This window comes from Monopterus albus, unplaced genomic scaffold, assembly GCF_001952655.1.
Source record: "Monopterus albus unplaced genomic scaffold, M_albus_1.0 scaffold328.1, whole genome shotgun sequence".
Lineage (NCBI taxonomy): Eukaryota > Metazoa > Chordata > Actinopteri > Synbranchiformes > Synbranchidae > Monopterus > Monopterus albus.
This window is the reverse complement of record NW_018128208.1, coordinates 470685-481729: the sequence shown is the minus strand read 5'-3', so window position 1 is coordinate 481729 and position 11045 is coordinate 470685. Positions and strand designations below refer to the sequence as shown.

At 39.6% G+C, this 11045-nt stretch overlaps 1 protein-coding gene across 1 annotated transcript in view; it reads left to right on the top strand.

Annotated features, from left to right (window-relative positions):
* Positions 1-292: 292 nt before the first annotated feature.
* Positions 293-11045, top strand: part of LOC109974351 (calpain-1 catalytic subunit-like) — a 17659-nt gene continuing 6906 nt past the window's right edge. Inside the window, exons 1-13 of the mRNA XM_020624519.1 lie at positions 293-522; positions 2002-2565; positions 3320-3389; positions 4149-4298; positions 5567-5579; positions 6346-6435; positions 6590-6761; positions 6858-6941; positions 9273-9358; positions 9446-9523; positions 9600-9772; positions 9872-10128; positions 10226-10237. Of these exons, the coding sequence (XP_020480175.1) occupies positions 2365-2565; positions 3320-3389; positions 4149-4298; positions 5567-5579; positions 6346-6435; positions 6590-6761; positions 6858-6941; positions 9273-9358; positions 9446-9523; positions 9600-9772; positions 9872-10128; positions 10226-10237 (1386 nt within the window). The 5' untranslated portion in view covers positions 293-522; positions 2002-2364. The remainder of the gene's footprint in view (positions 523-2001; positions 2566-3319; positions 3390-4148; positions 4299-5566; positions 5580-6345; positions 6436-6589; positions 6762-6857; positions 6942-9272; positions 9359-9445; positions 9524-9599; positions 9773-9871; positions 10129-10225; positions 10238-11045) is intronic.

The following is an 11045-nucleotide window of genomic DNA, read 5'->3' as shown; positions in this document are numbered from 1 at the left end:
TGACCTGTAAAGCACTTTGAATTGCTTTATCGAAGGTGCTACATAAATAAAGTTTGATTTGAAAAACATCAGACTTGACAAACTTAGGAAAACAGCCTTTCTAAACAGAAACGCTAGGGTCCATAATTTAATAAGGAAAGCACAAGTCAAGGTCATACATAAATGTGATATGTGTCAATACTAAAACAGAACAGTGACAAGAAAACCGCGAGAAGAGTCCGTTCAATAGATGATCATAGGCAACAACTCAGTCAAGCAACTTGGACAACAAAGCATGGAAAGGTGGATCATGAATGCTAGGCTGAGGAGTGGGAGTGTCAACACTAGACATTCCTCTGATAACAATCTGGCAGTTAATGGAGAGGTAGAAGTAGAGTCACTTAATTAAGCTGATGGGAGACAGGTGAGTGTAATTCGAGTTGGCCAGGGCAGGTAAAGCTGGAGCGTAGATCAAGGAACCCAGACAAGGGCAGAAGAATATCAAAATCAAAAGTGGAGCACCTTGAATCGTGACAATATTAGGTACATCATTTAATTACCTGATTTAAAGCGATTAATTGTTCTTATAGAGAGATTCTATGTCAAGATCTGGTTTTCGTTTCTAGTCTTTATGATATAGTAAGATTATATTGTGCTGATTTATTGTAAAATTGTTTTATCAAATTGTTCATTTTTTTATTTGTATAAAACTTTGAGTAAAGTATGGGTTCATTATTTGAGAATTGTAAGTCTGCCTCCACCAATTGCTTTTTGTTCTGTTTATCAATATGCTGATAACTATCATGTAATTGTTGATTGTTCAGTGTTGCCCATTATTCCCTGAAGTGAACATGTTCAGACCAACAGTCGAAAACATAAAGATGCTGAATTTACTATCAAAAAATCAGAAAAACTAAAAAATATTCACATTTGAAAAGCCAGCGCCACCGATTATTTTATTTTATTTTTTAATTTAATGTATTTATCTATCAATCTATTTATTTATTTGCACTTTTGCTTTAACTAATTGATTAATCATTTATTTATATTCTGGAGTACTGGCTGGTTTCTAGGTGCCTGGGGAAACAATGCACTTACCATGTACAGTGACAGAAGGGATGCAACAACAAATTTTTGCCCAGGGGCCCCTCAGGAGGTTAATCCAGCCATGATTGTTGGGCTTTCCAAAATTTTGAAATGTGCTCGTAGCTGATATGCCAGTGCAATTTAAAATCACATTTGTTTTTCAAAGACTTGATAAATATTGTATATACTGTACATCTTTACAAAAAAGATCACTGTCCTTTACTGCTTGATGTTCAATCCCCGCATATTCTAGGAGAATACTAAGTAGAAACAAAACTCTATAGTACAGTGAGAAACACGTTTATCAGTTTCCTTCTTTCTCATTTAAAGAAATCACCTTTGGACAGTAAGAAGCAAATCAAAACTGAAACTGAAAAAGTTGGACAAATTTATCATTTTACTTTCCTAATAAACACTAGTTATAAAAACATAATGTGTGTCTATTGGGCCTCTTCTGTAGACAAATAAAGGCATTGCAATTTAATCTGACACAAACCTCCTACACTGGTAATTAGGTCATTCAGAATTAAAGTCCATTTCTGTTGTGTGCTCCAGTTATCTACATGTTTCAAAGGAGTAAATTTTACTTATTGTATTTTTTATTTTATTTTTATATTGTCAGTCCAACACACCTGGATTTCTCCCAGAGTGTTTTTAAAATGTCTGTCTCTTTGTCACTGTATTTATCATCATTATCACCACCAACTGACAGTAAATCCCTCTGTAAATGCCCTGCTTTGTGGTCTGTCTTTAGGTGGAGTAGACTGACATCTAGTGGCGGTTTTAGAGAACTGATGGTGGACTCATTGGCTCTAGAGCAAATACTGTGTAACCAGCCTGCTTTTCAACAGAATGGCCTTAAATAAATATCTGTAAATAAATCTGTAGTTTATCTAAGTTTCCTTATTTAATCAAAATGTCTATTTGTTTCTTCAGTCTCTCTTCTGAAAGGCAGACAAGGCTTCTATGTACAAACACTGTGGTTCTGTAGCGATGGACAGACGCTGACTTCAACCCCTGCACAGATGTTCCATTCTTGCGGTCTAATAGAAGCTTGCTGGCCCTTTCTGTCCACTCAGGATGATGTTGATGATTGACAATAAATTTGATAAATAGGCTGTTGTCAGTCTGTTATTACTCCCACTCTGACTCTCCTCTGCCTGTGGCGCTCTACATACCTTTCAAGCATGGGCAGAGCCGGGGAGGCGCTCCAAGGGCCCCCCACTGGCTGTAGTGGGTGTGAGTTTTGAACTGTATTTAAGCCTGATCATTTTGCATCTTGGCTGAGACTGACACAGCATGGCGACTGACACCACACCCCTGGGCTCCATTGAGAACCCGATTAAGTTTCGGGGCCAAGACTACAAGACTCTCCATACGAAGTGTCTGAAGTCCGGTGGGCTGTTTTGTGATCCAACCTTTCCAGCTGAGGAGAAATCCATCGGTATACCTGATCGAGACCCAGATCCCAAAAAGGAGATTAAGTGGCTGCGACCCAAGGTGCGTCCATTTTGAACCACTGTTACGTTGTGCCTGTAGGTAAGTGCCCATTCTTGGCCTGATGTTGCAGAGTGGTTTTGTTATCAATGGTATGGGTCTTTCTCAAATCACTTATGTGCTAGGCCTGTTATGATTTGAAATAATTATGATGGCGTGGCATTTACTATAGCAAACACACACACACACACACATTTGAGAACATGCTGCCAACGTTTGAAACAAAGTCTATTCTGCAGGTATGCCAACACACTGGACACACAATGTTTTGACTCAAAGGACACCTGCATGTATATGTTTTGCATGTTTTGGTCATTTCTGTACATTTCTAAACAGACATGCATATAATGCCAAATGTGTTTCTCACTGTCTTCTCGGCATTGCTTCTTCACTGGAACTGAAACAGCAGTGTCGCACTGGTTGTAAACAGATGTTTAGCTGATCCAGTAGTGATTCAAGGTGTCAGAACAGTTTGCTGAAGGCAACTAACAACAACTAGCCTCCTGTACATGATGAAATAGAAAAGTGCACGCACAAGAGTTACTATGTCTTATCAAATAAATCTGAAACATACTGTATAGGAACAACAGGGCTATAAAGAAGTATTTTCTGAATTAATTATGTGTCAAAAATACAGAAAAGAAACATCTCAGAGCCTCTGATGTCTTCAAATTGCTTGTTTTTCAGTTATAATACCAGTTTGTGGTATTGCAGCATCTTGTGCTCACATTGTTCTCCTATTGCTCCATTTGTCCAGGAAATCAGTAAGAATGCTGTGTTTGTTGAGGACACGATTGGGACCACGGACATCTGTCAGGGCCAGCTGGGTGAGTCCATCAGGAAAACTTCCACTGACATTAAAATGTGCTGCTCCTGCCCACTGCTCAGCTATCTGCCACCCCCCTCAAAGGGTTAAGTGCTAATACTGGAACAAATCGTGCGTAGTTGTTGTTTATTAGCATTGTGCAACATCCTGAAAATCCATACAAGAAGAAAACAACCCACTTATGTAGTTTGCTTGTTTCAATTTTTTGAAAGATGACTCAATGACTTCAAAATGTGACAACAGCCACAAGGACTTGACTTCAAAGCCGCAGAAGAGGGGTAACGAGCCCCCAGATACTATTTAATGTGTTTGGCCTGTTTTCTATTTGTGGTGAATTGTTTCCTGCTCCACAGCAAACTCTCCTTTCAACTCTCACATTTCAGGATGGATGGTTCTTGTCACCAGTTGTGTGCAAATATGTCAGTGTTACAGATCAGTTCCAGCACCACCTCCTTCTTCTTCTTCTTCTTCTTTGTCTATTTCTGAGTATAAAATTTTTACTTATATGGGACTCCAGAATGTGTTTAATAGGTTTTCTGCAAATATCAGCAGTTACTGCCACATCTCCAGGTGTTCAACTTGAAACAGATGTTTGCTTTTGAAGAGGAATGTGCACACGTAATACAGTATATGTGAAAACATGAATTACACTTTGTAGGAGACTAATTCCTGAAATACTTAGATTCACATAACTGACCATTGATTAGACAACATACATGCTGTTCCTCTTACAGTTTCATGCACTTCCTTTGTTTATCAGGTGACTGCTGGCTGCTGGCGTCCCTGTCCTGTCTGACCATGCACCCCACGCTCTTTGTGAAGGTGGTGCCACCCGACCAAAGCCTGTCTGAGTCTTATGCAGGGATCTTCCATTTTACGGTAGGTGTGGCAGGATTAGATGTGCAACAGAGTGCACTCCCTGTCTTTTCTCATTAGAATTTCCTCTTTCACCAGTTTTATCTCCCACCCCATGTTAGTTTAGCTGCCACTAAGTCACATTAAGATTTAAACCATTTAAACAACATGTATTTTCTGTGGCCTTCTGATTCAGATTAGAGACACATGGTCTCTGAGCTCACACAACACATTTCATAGGCACATACACATACTGAGAGGACATTAAGAATTAGCATAATAACAAAAAACTGTAGTGAGTACATTAATTTATAACAGTAATGTATAAATGTAATGATTAATTTAATGAAATGACCAAAATGTGACCTATTTAATTTCTTAAGAAAGTGACAGTGGTTTGTCATAATCAGCTAATTATTGCTCCTGATCCCTCAAACAGGTTGATCCAGACCAGCAGTACAAAGAATCCAGTGCAAAGGTTTCACTGATGTTTAAGATGCATCTTTGAGCTATTTCTTTTTGTTTTCTGACGGTTTGTGATTATAAAACAACTTCTGTGCTAAACTATTGATAGTGTTGGTCTCTGGTGTGTTAAGCATAAATGATTATGTGCAATTTACAGTATCCTTCATTCACTTTTTCTTTAAACACATTTTCATCTAATTTCATGTAATAACAAACATTTTCTCTGAATTACTTCATATTTTATGTATTTTGCCTTATTTGGTTTTATTCTTTTAGACTGTGCCTATCTTCAGTGACTTCCCTTTTTATTTAGCTGTCCTGCCGCGGCTCTGGTATTCAGCTGGATCAGGTAGCACATTGTGCCATACATTGTGCATTACTGCCTGATGCTCTCACATGTAACATGAGACAACCATAAAACCTAATCTTTATCACCTCTATAGAGCTGTGCTCAGCATTCACCAGCCCTGACCTGCTCAGATCAATAAACAAGAACCTACTACAGTAAACTTATGTATCATGTAAAAACAAACTGGCTAATGAAATGAGTTTTACGGTTTTTGCTCAAAGATTAGAGACAGTCAGGGAGAATGTGGCATGACTTGACAAGCAGGACAGAAGGACTGTAAGCTCACCCTACCCTGTCAGTTCCAACATGTAGGTAGTGAATACCCCTGACACATACACACTCAGACAGCTGCAGCTACAACAGACCAGTGCAGGCCTGCTGTTGGCCCTTGCTTTGTACACACAGCTAGCAGTACAGTACACACCCCTGGTCAGGACCAGGAACAGCCTCGGGACCTGGTCACACAAAAGGACAATGTGGCTATTAAACCACAAGGTTTTATTTTTCAGATGTGGACAACCGGTATTAAAAAAATAGATTGTTAAGAAAATAAAAGGCAAAAATCAGCTAAAACAGGACAAACTGTAGAATATCAATGATACAGTGCAGGTACACTTCATATACAGTGCACATGACAAGCATCTTAGAGGTGAAACCATTTGTGGATGGATTGATTAGTCTTCTCAGTTACTCAGTATTACTGATAGGACACAGAGGATTTCCAGGTACATAACTTGTCTGTAACTTGTAGGTTCTCTCAGGAAACCTTTATTTCACAGACAATTATCATTAATGTTTGTTCCTCCCCAGCTTTATAGCATGCTTCCACTCATTGTATTGGATTTCCAGCCCATAACTTTACTGTTCTGGTTCACCCTCACCACTCTCATTGTATTGTTTTTGAATACAGCAGGAAAACACATCAGCACCAAACATCACAGACACAGTTAGTAATTATGATGAACTTAGTAAACAGTGAGCATATATCCCTACAAGTTAAGAAAGATGAAAATCTGAGCTAAAACAGACTGAATATTGGACTTAAATTTGCCAGGTGGCCAGAAACATGACTTCAGATGAATCCTAATGTTGCTTGATGTCTGCTTGATGAATAAACAACTGTTTGCTAACAAGTTTGCCACATCACCGTGCTTGATGTCTGCTTGATGAATAAACAATTGTTTGCTAACAAGTTTGTCACATCACCGTAAATGCTGAAAAGGTGTCAGTGTTGTGTGTTTACAGTTTGATTCTGAAGCCTCAGTCAGGCCAAAAAAGTAGCTGACAGCCTGCCAGTACGCCAAGGCCAGCTGCTCTTTAGCCGCTCTAACACCAGCAACGAGTTTTGGAGCGCCCTAGTGGAGAAGGCCTATGCCAAGTCAGTTGCATATGTTTCTGGGTTGTAATGTCTGAGATCACCCATTCTCTGTGTGTGTGTGTGTGTGTTTATTTGTCACTACAGTGATATGACAAAAAGGTACCACACGGGCACCACAGATAACGTTCTCACCTCTCCTGTTTCCCTTGTGTAGGTTGATTGGATCCTACGGAAGCTTGAAAGGGGGTAATATTTCAGAGGGGATGGAAGATTTCACAGGAGGAATTGCATACTCAAAGGATGTCTCATCTCATACCCCTCAGGACCTGTGGAGACGTCTAAAAGGGGCCCTGTCCAGAGGAGGCCTGCTCAGCTGCTTCATCCATGTAGGCTCCAGTACATACTGTACAAACCTCAGAATGTTCAAGCTAAACAGTTGAATGCTAGTTTAGATTCATTTAAGTTTCTCTTTGTCTCCACAGGCCGGTGACAGCCTTGAAATCAGTAAAGTGACAGGAGACGGGCTGGTAAAAGGCCACGCTTATGCCATCATTGACTGTGACAAGGTCAGTATCACAGAAACAACACTGCAGGCTATGTAGAACTGAACCTCTATAATAGTTTGTTTGTTGATGTGTCACCATCAGTCTTGGCATTTTATGTCATCTCAGTCTAGTTTATGTCATCCAGTAGTGTAATCTCATGCACTGTACGTATGTTTCTTATGGAAACACCTAAAGCAGGAATTAAGGATCTATATGCAAGACATCCGAAGGCAGGCAGGGAAGGTTTAACAGTTTAATTGAACAGGATCACTAGTAAATACAAGAGTTCAGGCTAACAAACTGAGCAGGGTGAAGCAGAGGCAAAATGAGCCCAAACAGGGGTCAGAGGTACTGTATGTAATCAGTCTGGGATGGGCGATAAATACAAGGGGTTAGGCAAACAGAGTTCAGAAGCAGCCAGGGTTGAAAATCCAACAGAGTCCAACAACCAGAAAACACAAAATATTAAAGACGTGTTCACATTACAGCAGAAAAATGAAGGTTTCGCATTGTGTCCAACGATGGTTGGCGCAGAAACTCAAGTAGAAAGTCTCAGGAGTGTTGTATAAAATGGCACTTTCATAGCTACAGTGCTAATGTTGTTAGCAATAGATCACTTTGTTTTACAGCCTCAAACTGCATTTTTAAACAGTCTTGGTAGCAACACTTATATGGTGATGTTTTGCTAGCTAAATAGGTTGCCTCTCTTTTTCTGATCTCAGTATGAGGATCATGTGTTAGTGTACAGTTTGTAAAATTCAGTAATGTTGATGCTGTAACCCAAGATTCTATGAATATAGGCACAGCCAAGGTGAAATAGAGCACATGTCAATTCAGGCAGTGATTGGCTGAGTGGACAAGGTCGGCGTAGGTCAAGTTCAACATACACAACAATGGTGTACAGTATGTGGTGCTATACGCTATAAAAGTCATGGAGGGTTAGAAAACTGAGGCAACAAAGATCACATCAGATAATCTGGCAATGAGCAAAAGGTAGCAGGTAAACGGAGAGATAATCAGATAACAGAAGGCAGGTGTGTGTGTGTGTGTGTGTGTGTGTGTGTGTGTGTGCGTGTGTGTGTGTGTGTGTGGGTGTGTGTGTGTGTGTGTGTGTGTGTGGGTGTGGGTGTGTGAGCGCTGGGAAGCGAGGGATGAGACGCAAGGCACAGCTGCAGAGAAAATCTGGATGTCACAAGGGGCTGACCATGGAATGACAGTCTCAAAACAAGGAAAACAGGGTGCAGAGACAGGACCAGGCCTGAGAGTGTGACAATGTAATCCTGTATTAATTTGTTTAATTTTATTTTACTTTATGTAATCTTATATAAATTCATCTTAATCTAATCCTTAAGCAGCCTTTGCACAGCCCATGGGCTACATGTGGCCTGCAGTGCATCTATTTGCAGCCCATGGTTATCTCGGTTTTACATGTAGGCCTTTGCAACTTAGAGGGAATAAGACTGAGAAACTCAAATTAAATAGCAACAAAAACCTATGGATCATTTTTTGTAACTGCTTTGTTGTCATTGTCAGTGTCATTTTATTTATGAAGCATTTTTATAAACAACATCAGCTGGACAAAGTGCTGTATAGTATAATACAGTACATACTGTAATATAAAGCAACCATAAAAGACAAAAAAGAAATAGCCACATCCCTCAAGTAGGTAACTTTAAATAAGTAGGTAATTGTGTAATACATGTCATGTCAGTGTATTGTGGTGCTGCTGCAGATCTGTCAGAATTTCTGTTGTAAGAAAAATTATAACCACTCTTGATCTGATCAAACAGAAATTAGGAAGTTAGAAATTAATTTAATCACATTGCCTTATGTTGTATTACCTCATCTCATTTCATCCCTATCTAATGTAATGTAATTATATCCTCGTTATTTCATGTCCTTGTACTGTGTCTCAACAAGTCTACATCTTAGTATTACCTAATTTCATTTCACGTTCTCCTGTAGTGAGCTGCATCTTATCCTGGTGTATTATAATCTAATCTGACCTGATCTAATTCCTTTAATACCAGCTGATCTCATTTTGTCTTGTTTCATCCCAATTTAATTTAATTTACTGTCTCATTGACTCTGAACTAATTTAATCTCATGTCATGTTTCCTAACTAATTCCAACTGAATATGATTTAATCTATTTAAATGTAATCTTTTTGCAATTTATCCAAATCTGATTTCTGATCATCTCATTTTAATTCAATTTAGACAATCTCCTAAATGGATTCCATGCTCATGTCATCCCAGGTCATCTCATCTTAATCCTTTTTTGTTCATTGTTTTCTCACCTGTAACTGAGATCTCCATCCACACATTACTTTTATTTCTCGTTATATTTCAGGTGACTAAAGCATCAGAGGAGATTTTGTTGTTGAAGCTGAGGAACCCCTGGGGTTTTGTCGAATATTGCGGACCCTGGAGTGACAGGTGAGTAGATGGACATTGCAGACAACATGCTCATTCACAGGTTACAGAACCTCCACAGGTGTTGACTTTGTGTGTGTGTGGCTGCAGGTGTAAAAACTGGGATGATGTGAACAAAGCTGAGAGGGACAGGATTAAGCTGAAGATTGCAGAAGAAGGAGAGTTCTGGTATGTGGTTAACTTATAGTGAACAAGCTCTCCCAAACAATAAGGTGGTATCTGATGTAACTGACCTCTCTAACAGGATCAGTGCTGAGGCCTTCAGCAGCCTGTTTAATACTGTGGAGCTCTGTAATGTGAATCCCGACACTCTTGACGAGGAAAACACACCTGCATCTCCAGCTACCTGGGTCATCAATGAACATGAAGGATCCTGGGCACCTGGCAGCACTGCCGGTGGCAGCCGCAAATGCAACTGTAGGTTCATGACTTTATAATTGCACAAATATGTATTCAAGCCTACCTGCATCATTCAAGTGATCATGCTGTCCTTCACACTGCTGTTTCTGTCCTCAGACACATATTATCAGAATCCCCAGTTCAAGCTGGTTCTCAAGGAGCAGGACCAGACCGAGGAGGAAGATGAAGATGAGGATGATGAGGATGATGATGATGATGAGGATGATGTGAAGATGGCCCCAAATGAGCAGAAGAAAGTGGACAAGCAGACGCATAAAGCCAAATATTGCACTGTGGTGGTGGAGCTGCTGCAGAAAAACCGCAGGCAGAAGGATAAACTCAACTTTCTCAACATAGGTTTTCATGTCTACAGGGTGAGAAAGAGACTCTTTATTTACTGAGGATTTGGGTTGTCAGCACCTCGATTCTGGATAAATACAAGTGTGTCTTTGTGTTTCTTCTTTGTTGCAGGTTCCCTCTGAGGTGAGACTCTACTGTCATATTTTTATGAACTGCCTGAATATGTTCTTTTATATTCTTAAAAAACTCTCTATGGAATAGGATGTTTCAGTAACACTTTTTAATACAGCCTGTTATTTACAGGGTAATTTTGGTTCCAGCTGTTACTTAAATGTATAAAGGTAGAGTGGAAGAAAACAACACTATGGGGAACAACAAACACAACTTGCAGTTTCATCCACTAATAAGCATTATTGCAGTGAGCGGGAGACAATGCGATATAAAACACAGCCACAGTTTCACAAAATTGCACACACTTATCAAGTTTTCTGCTTCGTTGCACGATTGCAAAACAAGAACAACGAGAGAATTGGCCTCTAACAAGCATGTTTGTTCACCACCGCAGCCCCTCATAACAGGTACACTGGAGTAGAAAACCAACATACCTTTGTTCACATCTTTGGAAGGTTTTTGTTGTCACCTGATGAGGAAAAACTGAATGAAGTAAATGTATAGTATTGAGATGTATGTGTTTCAAACAACTAATCTTAAATGTCTGAAAAGGACCCTAGTCACTACTGTGTTATTTTTATTCTTCTGATTACACAGTATAATGATAAGACCTGTGGGCTGTAATAGTATGTTTTCATCCATCCCATTCTTGTGAATGCGAAATCTCAGGAATGTAAGGGAATTTCCTCAAATGTGATACAAACATCCACTTGGACTCAAGGATGAACCAATTAGCTTCAGGCAGCCAAAGGTCAAAGGTCATGGTCACCTGCTGGCAGAGGCAAACAAGTGTTTTTAGTATTAGATTTTTATTTTTTTT